General features: G+C 42.7%; 1 protein-coding gene across 1 annotated transcript in view; it reads right to left on the bottom strand.

The window, feature by feature from the left end:
• The window catches only part of GNB5 (G protein subunit beta 5), a 52,906-nt gene extending 46,333 nt beyond the window's left edge, over positions 1–6,573 (bottom strand). Inside the window, exon 1 of the mRNA XM_073653033.1 lies at positions 6,345–6,573. Coding sequence (XP_073509134.1) covers positions 6,345–6,456 — 112 coding nt within the window. The 5' untranslated portion in view covers positions 6,457–6,573. The remainder of the gene's footprint in view (positions 1–6,344) is intronic.
• Between the last annotated feature and the right edge of the window lie 13,981 nt (positions 6,574–20,554).

Genomic DNA, 20,554 nt, shown 5'->3' with positions numbered 1-20,554 from the left:
GAAGAGCAGCCCCTCAACATCAGTGAGCCACCACCATGCTTCATTGTAGGCAGAGTGTACTTTTCAGCATATGCTTCATTCTCCCTCCTCCATAATGCTGATCTCTAGGAGTTAAAACTTCTAGCTTTCTTTCAGATTTCCACAGAACAGAATCTCAAAACTTCGGTGGCTTATTTATATGTATTTGAGCATTTTGAAGAGGACTTTTCTTATGTTTTTGGGCCGGTATAGGTGTACATCTTATAGTTCAGGCATGGAGACCTTAAGCATTTAGAAGGCCCCTTACAGTGCAGACTGAATCCTTAGTTTCTGTTGAAATCAAATCTTGCTGCAGATTGTTTGCAGCCACTTGAGCGCTTTTAACCACCTGCTACCTGAGGAATGTGATGGCAGTGGGTAATAGCTTCCTCTTTCTGCACTGTCCAACTGTATTTTAAATGTTTTTGCTACTTGTATGCTTTTCCTTGATTTTGTAAAGCAGCAATATCTTTTATTATATTTTTGGGCTACTCTCCTGACAACCCAATATTATTGGAAGACCGTTGCTAATGAGGAAAGTCCTAAGATTCCTCAGGATCGTAGCCAGAATATGGTGTCTGGCTATGCATCATGTTTGCAGTAGGTCATAACAACCAAAAGTTGCTTTAATAAGTGCTAAAAATGTTTATCGTGAAAGGGCTGACTAATTATGAGACTGCAGTAGTGAATGAAAGTGAAATTTTGTGTAAATGTTGCTAATACACCTAATTTGCAATGATGGTGAAAATAAGTTTGATAGCAAATGTATTTATAAAGTAACACCTCCCTACAGACTTACAGCATTAGGACGTATATAGCCATATATACACTTTTTTATTGGATCCATTCCAAGACTCTGATATGGTATGGCAAATCACCAAATTCAGATATATTCAAGCCCAAGACTGTCCAGGTCTTATAAACGGAGCCCAAAACAGTTTGCATTTTTAAGCTCCTGGATCATTATCCATGAGGGAAATATGTGCAGAGCAGGTCATTGTAACATTGCATATTCTATGACAAATTCTATACAGTCTGCAAAGCTATTTGGGGTGGAATAACTCTAGAGAATATGTTTTCAACTTGATGAAATGCATGCAATCTCATCTCTTCACTATCCAATAATCAAATAATTTTTAGCCCCTTCTTAGTCCTGAAGTGCAGGTCTATCACACACGTAATAGATGAAGACCTGGCCACTTACTTCAAAGTTAACATTGTCAACTTCTGATATGGAATGATCTCCTAGTCTCCAATTTACATTTACCCTCTTCCCTTCTGCACTTTCCCTTGTTTACTGGACCCAATAACAGTAGAAATCTCCAAGTTCCTCTCTTCTTCCCCCATATCACCAGCATTAGTGACTCTATCATCTCAAACCTCACCCAGTTTCTCTTGGCTACTGTTACTAGTCACACAAGTAACCTAAAAAACATCTCATTAGCACTTTACCTTTTGCGTCATGCCTGAATGATATTTGGGTGCCATTCATATGGATTTCAGCATGGAATACTGTAAGGCTAAGTGCCCACGATGCAGAAATGCTGCAGATTTTTTCCGCATCTCCCTGGCAGGAAAAACGCATGCGGATTTTACATGCGTTTTTCCTGCCAGGTAGAAGCGTTTGTCAAGCGTTCTTCACATGCATTTCCGCATGCGGGTTGACAAGCGCTTTCCAAGCGATTTTAGCATCACTTGGAAAGTGCTTGACAACTTGGTCACACTATATAAATCCATGCAACCGGCATGGATTTATATAGTGTGACCAAGTTAATAGGTAAAAAAAAGAAAAAAAATGGTAAAAAATAAAAAATAAACATTACACTTACCTTCCGATGGACCCCGGTCTTTTCTCCACTGCGTCCGTTCTCTTGTACGGCTCGCAATGGTCTAAAAGGCCCTGCGGTGACGTCATTTAGTCATGTGACACGTGACGCGACCGCCGACGTCAGCGGTCGCGTGACCTGTCACATGACTAAATGACGTCACCACGGGTCCTTTTAGACCATCGCGAGCCGTACAAGAGAATGGACGCATCGTACAAGAGACCGGGGGCCATCAGAAGGTAAGTGTAATGTTTATTTTTTATTTTAAATTTTTTTTTAACAGGTTCTATGGTACCTGGATCTGGAGGAGAGTCTCCTCTTCTCCAGACCCGGGTACCATCCGCACATTGAATCGCTTAATATCCGCATGTGCACATGTAGTGATGCAGATATTAAGCGTTTCAATGTAAGTCAATGGCGGCAATTACGCCGCGCTTCCGCAAAATTAATGGACATGCTGCAGATTTTTCTGCAATGATAATCCGCAGCGGAAATTTCCGCAGCATGTGCATAGCACATGCAGATTATCATTGGGGACCATGGGGCACGTATTACCAAGCATTTTTTAAGCGTTTTCGCTGCAGAAATTCCGCGGCAAAAACGCTTGAAAAACGCATAGTGGGCACTCAGCCAATGTGTTTAAATCTGTGTGAAAAATCTCAGAGTAACATACCCTTAGATTGTAACCTGTTATGAGCAGGGTCCTAAATCTTATGGTTTGAATTGTTGTTAGTTTATTACTCTATGTCTAATTATTGGATCCCATACACACTGGCATAAAGTCAGCTATCAATGTCAACGATGGGATTGGACTACCATCTGTGTATGGGGGCTACCTGACTCTCCTCTGACAAATTATGTCAGGATATAGAAGAGTGGGGCAGTTAAAATTTCACCGGCTGTCGCATTTTGTTCTCCATAAAATTAGCTTCTGCCAGAAGAGTCTGGCAGCAGCTTTCCCTCCCTACTGAACACAAAACACTTGGCCAAGTAGGACGCTCATGTGTATGGGGGAGTCACGGGAGATACATTTAAAAGGTGCATGACAGCTTTAGGTTCTATATATCCTCTGAATTGTACAGTGTTGCAGAATAAGTTGGCACTATATAAATAATGATTGCTATTAGGCTATGTGCCCACGATGCAGAAATGCTCCGGATTTTTTCCTGAGCGTTTCTGCATCTCCCTGGCAGAATAAAACGCATGCGGATTGTACATGCGGATTGTACATGCGGATTGTACATGCGGATTGTACATGCGGATTGTACATGCGGATTGTACATGCGGATTGTACATGCGTTTTTCCTGCCAGGTAGAAGCGTTTGTCAAGCGTTTTTGCATGCATTTCCGCATGTGGGTTGTCAAGCGCTTTCCAAGCGATTTTAGCATCACTTGGAAAGTGCTTGACAACTTGGTCACACTATATAAATCCATGCAGCCGGTATGGATTTATATAGTGTGACCGTAAAGAATGGTTAAAAATAAATATATACTTACCTTCCGATGGCCCCCGCTGTCTTGCTTCACTCCGTCCTGGCTGCCGGCAGATCGCGGTACACTGAAGGACCTGCCGTCACATGACTATGACATCAGAGCAGGTCCTTCAGTCCACCGTGATCTGCCGGCATGGGAGGACGAGCGCAGCGGGGGCCACCAGAAGGTAAATATAACATTTATTTTTTATTTTATTCTTTTTTTCACAGGTTCTATGGTACCCGGGTCCGGAGGAGAGCCTCTAGACCTGGGTACCATCCGCACATTGAAACGCGTGGAATGCGCATCTACATATGCAGTGATGTGTAATCCATGCGTTTCAATGCAAGTCAATGGCGGCGAAAACGCAGCGCTTCCGCAAAATAATTGGTAGTGCTGCGTTTTTTTCCGCATGCGGATTATCATTGGGGACCATGGCAGGCCTTCTACCATGCGTTTTTTAAGCGTTTCTGCAGCGTTTTTGCCACTGCGGAAATGCTTAAAAAACGCATCGTGTGCACACAGCCTTGTTATGGAATTGTTTTCTTGTTATCGGATCTTGTCCTGTTTTGGGAATTTCACATCACAAGTTACCCTTCCTCTATTTAGGTGATACCATACATCACATTTATCTTTGCAGGGCTTTTTCTGGGGCACATGACATTGTTATTGTCTGCACTTTACTACATTTGCTTCTGCTGCTATTCACATATTCCTAGCTGACCTACATTTATATAGAAATGCTCACAGTCAGCGCTCCTCTAGTCTGGAAGATAATATGGGTCACTGTTACCCAGAACAAATCCTGTATGTATGCCATTTTAGTAACGAAGGAGGAATTATTCATGACTCCATCCCAATCACTGGGCCTTAAAGGGAACCTGACAGATGATAAAAGCTGATTGATCCACGAGCAGCATGTATCAGGCACCAGCTGTATGATCTCAGCCATGTATATTTATCTGTGAAACACTGCAGCATCTCAGAGAAAAACATACTTTAAAAGCTGCCAGGGACTGAGCCGCACAGGACACTAGTCAGACAGGCGTGCCCCAAGTGGCTTCTTCCCGCCCGCTAAAACAGTTTTTATACTTCGCGCTGTTTGTGTCACTTGCACAGAGCATTTCTGTTTATGTTCTGCACTCACACAATACTTTCTGTTCTATTATTAAATCACTTTATGCATTTAAAATATAGGCATTAAAGCGATTGTACAGGATGGAAAAAATGTCCGCTATCATTAAAAACAGCGCCACACCAGTTCAAAGGTTATGTTTGGCATTGCACTTCATCAATGATCACTGTTCAATTTTTCCAACACTGTAGAAATAATGTCTGACTTTCTGCATTTTCTTTGTCGAAATCAATTGTTTGTTGTGGTCGTCGGGAGCAAGACCCAGAGTAAAGAGCTGATAGTCCTGAGATCTGCAGTCTGACTGAGATGAGACAACCCCTTTAATCAAGAACGGATTATCTGCTTAATTCATCCATGTTGAAAAAACTGGAGCATAAAAATAGGAATTTGTTGGCAAGTCTCATGGTTATAAAACCACCGAGATTGTTTAAGCTGTTTATGACACTTTATGTCACAACAAACATTTATCACCTACCCACAGAATAGGTGAATAATGTATGATCACTGGGACTCCAATGCTGCCTTTCCTCCTCCCTCCCGTCCTGTTCAAGAGGACATTGAATGGAGCGATGGTGACACATGCATCCTGTCACAGCACTTACAGGGAATTGGTCCATAAGATCAACCCTTGAAAAGGCACATTAGGGCATGTGGGTCTTTGAAATATAAATCCATGGACACTTTTATATCTTTTATCTGTTACTGCATTCCCAAGAAATTAGCATTTTAATTCAAATGCAAATGAGTGCTAAGTGCTTTGGACTTGACTGAGCACTTAACTAGTCCCTGCCTCCGAATGTTGTTTCCCTGTACAGAACCAGGCTCTTTAATTTGATTGATAGCTTACTGTCTGTGTGATGTCATGTACCAGTCATGAAAATTAGACAGTGAGCTATCAATCAGGCTAAAGAGGCTGGTGCTGGGCGGGGAAACAAGAAAACAGCCTTGGGAGGTAGGGGCTAGTTAAGTGCTATGTCACACCCAGAGCACTTAGAACCTTATTTGCATGTGAATTAAAACGCTACTTTCTTTAAAAATGCAGCAACAGACAGAAGATATAAAGTTGCGGATGGATTTATATCTCAGAGACTTGCATGCCCTTAGGTGCGGTTTGGGCGTTGATCTTACTAAACGATTTTCTTTAATATCTACAGACTGACAAAGAGATTCCTCCAAAACTGGGGACTTGAACCATCGGGATCCAAGTGAACATACATTTATCATTTTGCATTGTGGACAGGTGATAAATGTTTGTTGCGGGGTGTACGCCTTTCAGACGATTTGAACAGCATGGCCCGGTAGTCTCTGATCACTGCACCATGTTTTTACAATATGCCGTTGCCACGTGGAAATGTGAATTGGGACAATCTTTTTACAGATCTGTGGATTATGTTGGTGCTATATATGTAACCGGAAAAATAAGTAATAATGATAATATTGCGGGAGCCCTTATGTGGTTTGGCAGAATACCAGCAGTGAACAACGACCATCTCTGTGTAATGTATCATCCCGTTATTACTATTTCAGTATCCTGCCAGAACAACGTAACACCATAACAGCAGATCGTGTGACATTGTATTTCCTAATATCCTCCACACATAGTAAGACCTGATTCTCCTCCTCTATACAGGACTGTGTGGATTGCATGACTCATGAGTCGTGCGGGTCCAAATGATCGCAGTCCTGGAAAAGCTGCAGATCTGTGGCCACACAAGGGGTGATACGGTGTATGCATGGGATGACACACTGACGACAATCCGTGCAGATACAGACTGTATTGCAGAATGCCACAGATTTTCTGTCTCCCTCCTGTCATGTCACCAACTCTGATGACTTCCCAGCTGAGTCCCCAGCAGCTGTCACAGGGCACAGACACAGGCATGAATACGTACGCTCCACATCATGCAGCTTCGCTCTCTCTTCCTCCAGCTTCCCTTTCAGGCTTTCTGCCTCATTCTTCAGGGAGGCCAGGGTCTCGTTCTCTTGCAGTCCCTCGGTTGCCATCTTGAGATAAACAAGAGAGAGAAGGTTGGAGGAGAGGAGAGGAGGGAGGTGGAAGCGGAGCAGTGTATGATGGGGATGGCTGCACTATCAGGGATGCTGGAGCAGCAGCTGCTTGGCTGGAGACAAGTCATTTTTTTTGTAACAACAATAGCTTTATTTGGCAAAATACAAAAGAGCATTTTTGTAAAATGTTGCCATTTCTAGATAAGGGAAAGATTATCTTCTATAATATATTGTGATACACAAAGATATAATATGTAGATGTAAATATTTATATATCATGCAAAATAGAATATTCTCAAATCTTTTCATTTTAATTAATACTAGTTAAGTATGACGTGTTACAAAATCCTATGCACTGCATGGTTTTACAGTTCAGAGTCATTTTACAAAGGAGACATTTCGGGAATTTATAGCATATCACATGGAAAGGTCATACATGTTAAAAAAGGAAAATATAATTAAAAAAAAAAAACTTCTGGTTTTAAATATATAAACATTTAAAGGGAGCCGGCGATTAGGTTATACCTATCAGTAGTCTATATATTCCTCAATATTGAAATTGCAACACCAAAATGGAAAAGTCTTAGAACTAAAGAAATCACAGGATAGACAGCTTAATGATATGTAAATGATAAAAAAATGGAAACAAAATGTTCAAAATATCTTGGTTTATTCAGTATCGAGTATAAGTGCCACACTAAGAAATACACGCACTTACACTGATTGCTATGTTATAAATGAATTTGTTAATGGTTGTTTGAGAAATGTTATGTCATGCTGAATGCACTTGAGCACTCAAATCATCAAGATCCCCTGCAGGCAGCTCCCTCACAGTAGCTTGAACAACATGCGGACTGATGTTATCATGTAATGTGATGTTGTGAAAAATGACTCCTAGGATGCTTTAATGAAATGACCACACCAGTGGTTCTATAACTAAATCAATGTAAATCCGAGCTGTTAGCGTACCTGGAATAAAGACTAGAAGGATCTGGAACCACACATAATGCCACCCCACACCACAATCCTGAGCGTAAGACCAGTGTGATGTTCTTCGTGAAAGCCTCTTCATTGACCTCATGCTTCTGCTCTCAAACGTTATCATGCTGCAGAGCAAGATGGCAATGGAGGCTGGAAAGGTGATCTATCCTCTTCAGTGATGAGTCCCACTTTTGCATATAACAAGAGATTGGACTGGAGACCACATTGGGAAATGCCATGCAGAGGCCTTCATGAGGGAACTGGTCCCACTTTCAGGATTATGGTGTGGGATGAGATAATGTATGGTATCCCTCTAGTCTTCATTCCAGGTACACCAACATATTAACGCATTGATTTGGTCATGGAAAAAGTGATATGACCATTTCTCCAAAGTGTCCCAGGAGCCAATTTTTAATATGACAATGCCAGACCTCATTTTACCCATGCTACTGTGAGAAGCCTGCATGGCCTTAACATGCTACCATGGCCTTCAGCGTCTCCGGACTTGTCTCCCATCAAGCACATCTGAGATGTTATTTGTCGGTTATTGGAAAGGGAGCTGCCAGCAGTGGCTCTTGATGATTTGCCCAAGTGCATTCAGAGTGGCAGAACAATCCTCAAACAATCATTAATAACCTCATTGATAGGAGCCAAGGTGTGTCAGTGCGTATATTTCTCAGCATAGTGATCATACTCTGTACTGAATAAATCAAGCTGTTTTGAAAATGTTGTTTCCATTATATCATTATTTGCAAAACATTATCATGTCTAACAATCCAGTAATTTCCATAATTCCACGACTTTTCCTTTTTGGTGTTGCAATTTCAGCGTTGAAGAGTGCATAAAAATGCTACAAAGTAAGAATGCTTTTGAAAATAGACATTTTAATAGTTATTTTTATCAATTACCAAAATGCAAAGTGAATAAATGAGAAATGTAAATCAATTTAATATTTCGTGTGATCACCCTTTATCTTCAAAACAGCATCAATTCTTCTAGGTATATTTGAAGGAACTAAAAATATGTAGTATTTATTTCATGTGTGTGTGTGTATATACTGTGACAAAGTCACTGGCCATGTGGCAGAAGAGAGATATGTTTCACTGAGGCTATTAGCCTCAGTGATATGAAACATGGAAGTTTCTCCTGCACATTAGGTGTAGAGAGGGTTAACGGACCAGGTTTACAAGGGAATGTTTTTAGTGGATGGTGAAGTGCTTGGCGGGACGCCATCCACCATATCTCCAATCCAGGGAGTGGTCTGGGCTTTAAGTAGCCATTCAGGTGTGCTCAGTATCTGGTGAAACCTGCTCCAGAGTGGAACTCGCATGTGCTGTGCTGAACTGTTTGTGTTTAATCCTGAGTGGCCAGCCCTTGGCCGATATACGGACTGTCCTGCAATTTGGTATTTTGTTTTGCCACTTTAGCCGAATGGGCTGTGTTTTTTTCTTTATGGCCTCCAGGGTAGTTTATGATGCTGAATAAACTAACCTGAAATTTAAAGAGACAGTGTCCTGTGTCTACCTCCGCATATAGCTGAGCTTGTCGCTTTACCACAGTACATATGTATCAACATACGTATCAACATACGTGGACAAAATTGTTGTTGCCCTTCTATTAGGGTGCAGTCAGACATCCATTTAACACAGACGACAATTGCATCGCAATGCTCGGATTGGCCGGCAGCTCTCCTGACCCAAGCATTACAGCATGTACGTCTAAGCAGCTGTCACGCTCTGGTCAGGAGAGCCGTTGGCCAGTCCGATCATTGCGATGCAATCATTGTCCGTGTTATATGGCCGTCTGACTGCGCCCTTAAATTAACAAATACCCACAATGGTCAGTGAAATAACTTGCAACTGACAAAAGTAATTTTCAATTTAAAGTTTCTGAATATAAATTAATGAAAATCAGACATTGCTTTTAAATTTTGGTTCAACAGAAAAATTCAAATAGATAAACAAGTGGAAATGGTCTGGACAAAAATGACACTTAATATTTTGTTGCACAACCTTTTGACGCAATCACTGCAAACAAACGATTTCTGTAACTCTCAATAAAACTTCTGCACCTGTCCACTGGTATTTTGCCCCACTCCTCCTGAGTAAATTGTTCCAGCTGTCAGTCTCAGGTGTGAAAAGTGCCTTCTCCAGACTGTGTGTTACATCTCCTTCCAGAGATCCTCGAGGATGTTCGAGGACCCATGACCTGCGACTCAGACTAATCTATCTGACACTGGGCAGCACATTTGGCTCCAGACTACCTGGAAAGTCATGAGATTTCATTGTACCCTACACAGATTCAAGACACCCAGTGTCAGATTCAGCAAAACAGCCCCTAAATATAACCAAACCTCCTCCACGTTTCACAGTAGGTACAATGTTCTGTTCTTCGTATGCTTCATTTTTGTATCTGTGAACATAGAGCTGATGTCACTTTCCACAAAGCTACAGATTGTGTCTCATCTGTCCAAAAGATATTCTCTGAGAAGTTTTGTGGTTTCTCAATATGCATTTTGGCTTTTTTTTATTATTTGCTTTCAACAGTGGTTTTCTCCTCTGTTGTCTTCCATGAACTTTGACTTTGAAGTTCACCTCTAGTCTCTTTGGAAGTTGTTCTGGACTCTTTGGTTACCATTCATAATATCCATCTCTTCAGTATGTTATCAGTTTTCCTCTTATTGTCATGTTCAGAGAGATTGGCTATAGTCCCATAGACCTTAAACTTCTGAATATTTTGCATAACTATAGTAACAGGAAAATCAAGCTGTTTAGAGATGACTTATAGCCTTTACCTTTAATATGTTTGTCCATCATTTTCTTTCTAATCTTCAGAGACAACTCTCTCCTTAGCTTTCTTTTGTCACACAAGGTGTGTGCAATACAAAGGGAAGAGGGAAAGAGAGCCCAGACTCTAGGGAAAGGGGGGAAAATGGAGACTTCCTAGGTTGATCTAGCGTCACCCTGTCTTCCTTAACATCCCTGTATTGGCTCTTAACCAATCGCCGCACGTGTACCTCGCCCTGTCTTTCCCTGGCGTTTGGCTCAAGCTAGTGAAAGGAGGAGATGAGCACTAGTCGATCTCCACTAAGCACTATAGACAACAAGGAAGGACAAACAGGGGAAAAGTGCTTAGCTTTAGATGACTCCAGACAAATGCACAAACACGTCCTCAAGCTCCAGAGAGGAAAAGGTACTGCTCTTGCTAAGCCTTCACAACGAATAATGAATATCGCCTCCCTCTAGAACACACCAGGTATTTATACACCCAGGCCAGGGAGTTAATTAGCCAAAGGGAGGTAGCCGCTGGCTCCTAGATACTTTCTATAAAAAGATGTCTGTAATGGCAAACGTAGAGATCTCCTGCAACCAACTGCAGGGCGACTGTCTGTCACCTCTGACACACCCGTGACATCTTTGGTCCATGTTCAGTGTGGTACTCACTATGATACCAAACAGCACACTGACTACTTCTCACCCTATAAATAGGCAGATTGACTGATTACAAGTATGTAGGCACCTGTGATGCTAATTACAGGACACACTTTAGTTTTACATGTCGCTATGGTCAAATAATTTTAAATCTTTTCTAGAGGTACCATCATTTTTGTCCAGGTCATTTTCATTACTTGATATTCAGTAAGTTTAAATTGAAAATTACTTTTGTCAGTTTCAAGTTATTTCAGTGACCATTGTAGGTTTTTCTTACTTGATCAGAAGGGCACCAGCAATTTTGTCCGCATGTGTATCCATATGTGTTGTAGAGAAAAATTAAAATCCATACAGACATCTCCAGGGAAGGGACATGTCCCTCTCACATTGCACATATGGAAAGAGAGAAAGAACTAACACTTCAACCTCCATTGAAGTACAACTCCACATTGAACATATGGGATTAATTATACCTGGAAATATAAAAACTAATTATAACTAGGGAAGAGAAAGAGAGCTGACACTTTCATCTCCATTGAAGTAGGGCCCTCCTGCAGTAGCTATATAATTACAGCAGGGTGATTTGCTGGAAAGAAGACAACAAGACTGAGATCTGTTTATGTATAGGCACGAAAGTACCTTTCCCAGGAATGAAGCTTCCTCTGATCAAATAATCTTCTTAGACGTTTTGGAGACAGTGGTCAGTGATGAATATTGGGGTTTGCATCAATCCGATATTTATGGGAGGTATATTTTCGGCGTCATAGCGAACGGATGAACATAATGCATTCTGTGACATCAGGTTTAGTAATTTTCTTTTGTTATTCCTTTTTTTCATGTAATTGTATTTATCGTATTGTTTTGTTCCCATTCTGTATCATCTTGTATATTTTTATAAACACTGCCTACCTTTCTGGATTAAATATGAAATGGAATAACTCTGTTCCTCTAGTTCTGTAAACTGCAACCCTGAAGCCATATACTACCTATAACGGGTGTCCTTTTTCACTATTGTGGAGCTGGCAGTGACAGTATGGAGGTATATACAGTACAGACCAAAAGTTTGGACACACCTTCTCATTTAAAGATTTTTCTGTATTTTCATGACTTTGAAAATTGTACATTCACACTGAAGGCATCAAAACTATGAATTAACACATGTGGAATTATATACTTAGCAAAAAAGTGTGAAACAACTGAAAATATGTCTTATATTCTAGGTTCTTCAAAGTAGCCACCTTTTGCTTTGATGACGGCTTTGCACACTCTTGGCATTCTCTTGATGAGCTTCAAGAGGTAGTCACCGGAAATGGTTTTCACTTCACAGGTGTGCCCTGTCAGGTTTAATAACTGGGATTTCTTGCCTTGTAAATGGGGTTGGGACCATCAGTTGTGTTGTGCAGAAGTCTGGTGGATACACAGCTGATAGTCCTACTGAATAGACTGTTAGAATTTGTATTATGGCAAGAAAAAAGCAGCTAAGTAAAGAAAAACGAGTGGCCATCATTACTTTAAGAAATGAAGGTCAGTCAGTCCGAAAAATTGGGCAAACTTTGAAAGTGTCCCCAAGTGCAATTGCAAAAACCATCAAGCGCTACAAAGAAACTGGCTCACATGAGGACCACCCCAGGAAAGGAAGACCAAGAGTCACCTCTGCTTCTGAGGATAAGTTTATCCGAGTCACCAGCCTTAGAAATCGCAGGTTAACAGCAGCTCAGATTAGAGACCAGATCAATGCCACCCAGAGTTCTAGCAGCAGACACATCTCTACAACAACTGTTAAGAGGAGACTTTGTGCAGCAGGCCTTCATGGTAAAATAGCTGCTAGGAAACCACTGCTAAGGACAGGCAACAAGCAGAAGAGACTTGTTTGGGCTAAAGAACACAAGGAATGGACATTAGACCAGTGGAAATCTGTGCTTTGGTCTGATGAGTCCAAATTTGAGATCTTTGGTTCCAACCACCGTGTCTTTGTGTGACGCAGAAAAGGTGAAAGGATTGACTCTACATGCCTGGTTCCCATCATGAAGCATGGAGGAGGAGGTGTGATGGTGTGGGGGTGCTTTGCTGGTGACACTGTTGGGGTTTTATTCAAAATTGAAGGCTTACTGAACCAGCATGGCTACCACAGCATCTTGCAGCGGCATGCTATTCCATCCGGTTTGCGTTTAGTTGGACCATCATTTTATTTTTCAACAGGAAAATGACCCCAAACACACCTCCAGGCTGTGTAAGGGCTATTTGACCAAGAAGGAGAGTGATGGGGTGCTACCTCAGATGACCTGGCCTCCACAGTCACCAGACCTGAACCCAATCGAGATGGTTTGTGGTGAGCTGGATCGCAGAGTGAAGGCAAAAGGGCCAACAAGTGCTAAGCATCTCTGGGAACTCCTTCAAGATTGTTGGAAGACCATTTCCGATGACTACCTCTTGAAGCTCATCAAGAGAATGCCAAGAGTGTGCAAAACAGTCATCAAAGCAAAAGATGGCTACTTTGAAGAACCTAAAATATAAGACATACTTTCAGTTGTTTCACACTTTTTTGTTAAGTATATAATTCCACATGTGTTAATTCATAGTTTTGATGCCTTCAGTGTTAATGTACAATTTTCATAGTCATGAAAATGCAGAAAAATCTTTAAATGAGAAGGTGTGTCCAAACGTTTTATCTGCTGCAGATCTATCAATTCTCTGAATGCTGAGCTCTGTATAACCCCACCCACACCACTGATTGGCAGCTTTCTGTGTACACTATGCATAGGCAGAAAGCCGCTAATCAGTAGTGTGGGTGGGATTATACAGAGCTCATGAATATGGAGGACTCAGGGGCGGACACAGACTGTAGTGGGCCCCTATGCAAGAAATTTTTGGGGGCCCCCCCCCTGCCCTTCATAAGGCAACAAAGTTATGTAAACATAACCCCCCCATGTGCATCTCTCACCCCCCCATGTGCAGCTCTCATCCCCCCATGTGCATCTCACCCCCCCGTGCATCTCACCCCCCGTGCATCTCTCATCCCCCGCCGTGCATCTCTCATCCCCCCCGTGCATCTCTCATCCCCCCCGTGCATCTCTCATCCCCCCATGTGCATCTCTCATCCCCCCCATGTGCATCTCTCATCCCCCCATGTGCATCTCTCATCCCCCCATGTGCATCTCTCATCCCCCCATGTGCATCTCTCACCCCCCCATGTGCATCTCTCATCCCCCCCATGTGCATCTCTCACCCCCCCATGTGCATCTCTCATCCCCCCATGTGCATCTCTCATTCCCCCCCATGTGCATCTCTCATCCCCCCCATGTGCATCTCTCATCCCCCTGTGCATCTCTCATCCCCCCCGTGCATCTCTGATTCCCCCCACTCCTAGTTAATTAATTGTATTTAAAAAAAATAAAACTTGTTATACTTACCCCCATGCGATCCCTGCAGAATCCTGGCGCTCGTCCACGTCGCTGCTACAGGTTCTCCTGACGTTCGGCCATGTGACGGCGCCACATACATAGCCATCAGCTTTTGTTTTGGCCAAAAGATTTTTAAAGCCGCCACCACGATAAGGTAGACTCTTCTGGCCGGGCCCTACTCTAACCTATTAAAATTTTCTTAAAATATCCAATACTCTTTTTAGATATATTTTTATTTAGTTTTCTTTAAGGGAATGTGTCATATACATTTTTTTTTTAAATGACCAATAATACCACATACAGGGAATACCGCCACACCATGACCAGACCACATATTACCACAACATAGTGACCGAATAATACCACACAGAAGGGAGAAAAACTGCCACACCATGACCAGACCACATATTACCACCACATTACTAATATTACCATAAGTGTCATTATACACGGGCGCTCTATACATGGTATGTATAATGTAAGTGTCCAGGTAATCTAGTGATCACCAGTGACATTATACACAGGAGCTCTGTATATAGTGTCAGTGTACAGGTAATACAGTGATCACCAGTGACATTATACACAGGAGCTCGGTATATAGTGTACAGGTAATACAGTGATCACCAGTAACATTATACACAGGAGCCCGGTACATAGTATATAGTGTAAGTGTACATGTAATACACTGACTCACTGGTGACGTCTCTAGGTGAAGTCCTTCAGCTACGCTTTTCTCCTTCGTCCAGCACAGACCGCCATCACGTCTTCCAGCCAGGACTCGTCTCTGCATAAAATAACAGTTATCTAGAGCACATTCCCCAACTTCTACATTACACAGCTGAATACAGACGTGCATCCACCATCAATATATGGTTAGTTATTATGCCACCTACCATTCCAAATATAAATTGTAATCCACCACGGTGCCCCCATTAACTGTAAATAGGCACTTAATATATAATTAATTAGAACCTCTACTCTTTCCGCCAATTTGTTACCAGTTACACTCCTGCATCCGCAACGCCCCCTACTCTATACTTCCTGCTCCCCGCATTCATTATTTACATGCACCCCCTGCCCCAATTCATTATATCATGTCCGTGCTCTCCCCACCCCATCATCATTTATCATTTACTCTCCCCCACCCCACATTCATTATGTGCAGCTCATTATCCCCCTACTCCCAATTCCCCCATGTGCAGCTCATTTTCTCCCAATTCCCCCATGTGCAGCTCTCATCCCCCCCATGTGCAGCTCTCAACCCCCCCATGTGCAGCTCTCAAACCCCCCCATGTGCAGCTCTCAAACCCCCCCATGTGCAGCTCTCATCTCCCCCCATGTGCAGCTCTCATCCCGCGATGTGCACATCTCTCACCCCCCCATGTGCACATCTCTCATCCCCCTCCCCCACATGTGCCCCTCTCTCATCCCCCCATGTGCATCTCTCACCACCCCCCCATGTGCACATCTCTCACCCCCCCATGTGCACATCTCTCATCCCCCTCCCCCACATGTGCACCTCTCTCATCCCCCTCCCCCACATGTGCACCTCTCTCATCCCCCTCCACCACATGTGCACCTCTCTCATCCCCCTCCACCACATGTGCACCTCTCTCATCCCCCCCACCACATGTGCACCTCTCTCATCCCCCTCCCCCACATGTGCACCTCTCTCATCCCCCTCCCCCACATGTGCACCTCTCTCATCCCCCTCCCCCACATGTGCACCTCTTTCATCCCCCTCCCCCACATGTGCACCTCTCTCATCCCCCTCCCCCACATGTGCATCTCTCATCCCCCTCCCCCACATGTGCATCTCTTATCCCCCCCACATGTGCATCTCTTATCCCCCCCCACATGTGCATCTCCCAAATAAAACTTGTTATACTTACCCCCATGCGATCCCTGCAAAATCCTGGCGCTCGTCCAAATCGCTGACACCAGGTTCTCCTGACTTCCGGCCATGTGACGGCGCCGTCACATGACCGAAAGTCAGGGGAATCATGAAGGCGCTGCCATAGCAGCGCAGCGCTGAGATGTCCCGGACCCGGCGCTTAGCATGGGGCCGGGGGCCCCATGAGGAGAGAGACGCACAAGAGGGGGGCCCCCAACGGGGCTCCGAGGGGGCCCCTACCGGCCGGGCCCCATACTGGAGTCAGGGCAGTCATGCCCTGATGGCGGCCCTGCTGGAGGCTGGAGGGGCCCCCTCTCCCTCGGGGCCCCCGTTCAATGAACCGGCTGCACGGGCGGTAATTCCGCCCCTGGGAGGACTACATGGCAGCAGGTTTACTAGTCCTCTAGTGATAATCTCCTGCTTCTAAAACAGTGATTTTATCAAAATTACAGCAAGCAGCCCAGTAAGTGACACATTGCTGGAAACATGGTCTTTGTCTCTACATAATGTTGCTCTCAGATTAGCAAAAACCTAATGACAGATTCCCTTTAAGGCTATAGTCACACATATGTGTCTATTTTTACATCTGTGTAAATTGGATTGTTTTTTTTCCATGTGTCATCTGATTTGCCTCCACTGCTCATTCCCTTTTCTCATCTACAGTCATGGCCAAAAGTATTGAGAATGAGACAAATAGTAATTTTTCCAAAGTTTACTGCTTCATTTTTTGTAATGGTAATTTGCATATACTCCTGAATGTCAAAGAGTGATCAGCTTAACAGCAATTACTGTACTTGCAAAGTCAATATTTGCCCATAAAATGAACTTTAACCCCCAAAACACATTTCAACATCTTTGCAGTCCTGCCTTAAAAGGAGCAGCTAACATCGTTTTAGTGATTGATCCATTAACACAGGTGTGGGTGTTGATGAGGACAGGGCTGGCGATCAATCAGTCATGATTAAGTAAGAATGACATCACTGGACACTTTAAAAGGAGACTGGTTCTTGGTATCATTGTTTCTCTTCAGTTAACCATGGTTATCTCTAAATAAACACGTGCAGCCATCATTGCACTGCACAAAAATGGCCTAACAGGGAAGAGTATCGCAGCTACAAAGATTGCACCTCAGTCAACAATCTATCGCATCATCAAGAACTTCAAGGAGAGAGCTTCCATTGCTGTCAAAAAGGCTCCAGGGCGCCCAAGAAAGACCAGCAAGCGCCAGGACCATATCTTAAAACTGTTTCAGCTGCGGGATCGGACTACCAGCAGTGCCGAGCTTGGAATGGCAGCAGGCTGGTGTGAGTGCTTCTGCACGCACTGTGAGGCGGAGACTCTTTGAGCAAGGGCTGGTTTCAAGGAGGGCAGCAAAGAAGCCACTTCTCTCCAGAAAAACATCAGGGACCGACTGATATTCTGCAAAAGGTACAGGGAGTGGACTGCTGAGGACTGGGGCAAAGTCATTTTTTCTGATGAATCCCCTTTTCGATTGTTTGGGACATCTGGAAAACAGCTTATTCGGAGAAGAAGAGGTGAGCGCTACCACCTGTCTTGTCTCATGCCAACTGTAAAGCATCCTGAAACCATTCATGTGTGGGGTTGCTTCTCAGCCAAGGGAATCGGCTCACTCACAGTCTTGCCTAAAAACACAGCCATGAATAAAGAATGGTACCAGAATGTCCTCCAAGAGCAACTTCTCCCAACCGTCCAAGAGCAGTTTGGCGCCCAACAATGCCTTTTCCAGCATGATGGAGCACCTTGCCATAAAGCAAAGGTGATAACTAAATGGCTCATGGAACAAAACATAGAGATTTTGGGTCCATGGCCTGGAAACTCCCCAGATCTTAATCCCATTGAGAACTTGTGGTCAATCATCAAGAGACGGGTGGACAAACAAAAACCAACAAATTGTGGCAAAATGCAAGCATTGATTATGCCAGAATGGACTGCTATCAGTCATGATTTGGTCCAAAAGTTGATTGAGAGCATGCCAGGGAGAATTACAGAGGTCTTGAAGAAGAAGGGGCAACACTGCAAATATTGACTTGCTGCATTAACTCATTCTAACTGTCAATATAACCTATTGGTACTCATAATATGATTGCAATTATATTTCTGTATGTGATATAAACATCAGACAAACACTAATACAAACCAGAGGCCAGCAGATCATGTGAAAATATAATTTTGGTGTCATTCTCAAAACTTTTGGCCATGACTGTATTTTTTCAACTAAAGTAAACTGTGTAAACTTTTTTTTGTCCATTGACTCTTCGCAATGGATCAGTTAAAAAGGATGAAACATAGATGCAATACTGAAGTAAGTATTATGTCTTTTGTCGTTCATTTATTTCAGCTGAAAAGGGGATGAGAATAGGAAATGCTCTGAGTCTCACATATCAGACACACGGATCCTTTTTAAGAACAGATGTATGGACCAGTGAAATATGGATCCATGTGCTGTCTGAGAAAAGAATGGTCAGCACGGATGTGTGAATGCAGCCTTAGTATGTAGTAGGTGTATAAACTAAAAATTAGCTGCCTGGGTGAACTAAGGTGAATGTGACAAAACAATAGTGTGGATATGTATCTTAGGTGGAGTTAGCTTTAGTGTCAAAGATGATGTACAGCTATGCACCACCTTTAGTGGGTACTGACATATTAAATAGGTTAACTATGCTGTTGCTTATTACATAGTTCTCCTTACTTCTGTATAGGTGGCTACTGTGTAAGCAGAGGAACGCTGTGCTTTATAAACAAACTACAGTATTGCACAAAATGTTTCTCCAGAAGGACAAAAACGCCAAAACATAACCGATGTCATTGTCTTCAGCATTAAGAGCAAATAAGGGACCTGGAGGTGATGAAATGGCCCCCACAGAGCCCTGATCTCATCATCAAGTCTGTCTGGGATTACATGGAGAAACAGAAGGATTTGTACATATAAACAGAAGATCTGTGGTTAGTTCTCTGAGATGTTTGGAACAACTTCCCTGCCAAGTTCCCTCAAAAACTGTGTACAAGTGTACCTGGGAGAATTGATGTTATTTTGAAGACAGTGTGGTCACACCTAATAGTGATTTCTCTTTTAATCACTCACTTTTCATTTGGTAATTGATAAAAATATTACACTTCTATTTTTTAAAGCATTCTTACTTTGCAGCAGTTTTCCTACCAATCTAAACCTTTTGCACAGTACTGTATGTCACTTATGTTTCAGCCAAGTTGTCGGCTGAAAAACAAAGAGCTGAGTGTAGAACATTCCGTCTTGTTGTTTTACTTCATTGCATCAGATTCCAAGTAGAACTTTGACATTAGAACAATGTAATGTGTAACCTTCGTTTGCAGAACTTGTCATACTAAACTGCTTTCAATTTTGTAAGATTTAAATAAAGTGTGTTTTAACCTAAACTAAAAAAAAATACATGCTGACTGACGTGATCTATGATACTGAGACTAATGGGATATGTACCTTTTATTGCTTCAATCTATCCAAAATAATAACATTTTGCAAATAATCTTGTTAAAAAGAATCGATATCTTGGTCTTCATAGTAAAGCATTACAAATAAACCATGTCTATAGACAGGAGTTACCGCACTCCACTCTGCCCCTCCTTTTTGCTAACCTGAAGTTGGGGTCACACGAGCATAAATTCTCTCATCCAAGAGAATCGGGTCCATTATGCAAATCACATTCTGATTACAGCTTGATCAGAGATCACAGTGTGATCCGATTCTCTCGGATGAGGACAAAATGGAGAAAACATTTCTCCATTTTCCCCATTCTCCTAGTCCGTGGGAGTCGGACTGCCCTCGGATGTCACCTGCACGAGCCCTAATGTCTATGGATTATATTTAGGGAGGCACAAATATCTGCACACACAAATGGTAGTATCTTTTTGTTATGACGACTAGTTGCAAAGTCGCTTCATGTTTTATTTTAAATGCATTGAAGTAATTCAAACATAGTTTGTAAAACTGTACGTATAATAAAGGAATATGTCGTGATCAGATGGTCAGATCGGGTGTCACTTCAGCACCTTCATATGGCAAAGAGGAAGCAGAGGGAGATGTTTATATATGGAGCACTCCAATGAAGGATCCGAGGTCACAATCAGCATATTCATCCTTTACTTTTTACCAACCACCTCCAATACTTTGCTTATATTTGTTTATACATTTTGTATTGTGATTGTAACTATTGATTGTAAAACCTGAACATACCAATTCCACACATAGTGAACAGACGGTGACAGGCTCAGCCTTTATGTAGACGGTCCGTAATGGTCTTTCTCTGCTGCATTTGGAACATGGACCGAACAGGATAGTTAGAAATGTTTGATCACACATCCTTCACGTCTCTGGTGAGCTGCAAGAAACAGAT

The sequence above is a fragment of the Phyllobates terribilis genome, unplaced genomic scaffold (genome assembly GCF_046119375.1).
Source record: "Phyllobates terribilis strain yellow unplaced genomic scaffold, ASM4611937v1 Scaffold_11__3_contigs__length_659146591, whole genome shotgun sequence".
Taxonomy (NCBI): Eukaryota; Metazoa; Chordata; class Amphibia; order Anura; family Dendrobatidae; genus Phyllobates; species Phyllobates terribilis.
Note: the sequence above shows the minus strand (reverse complement) of the source record. Positions and strands in the feature narration are given on the sequence as shown.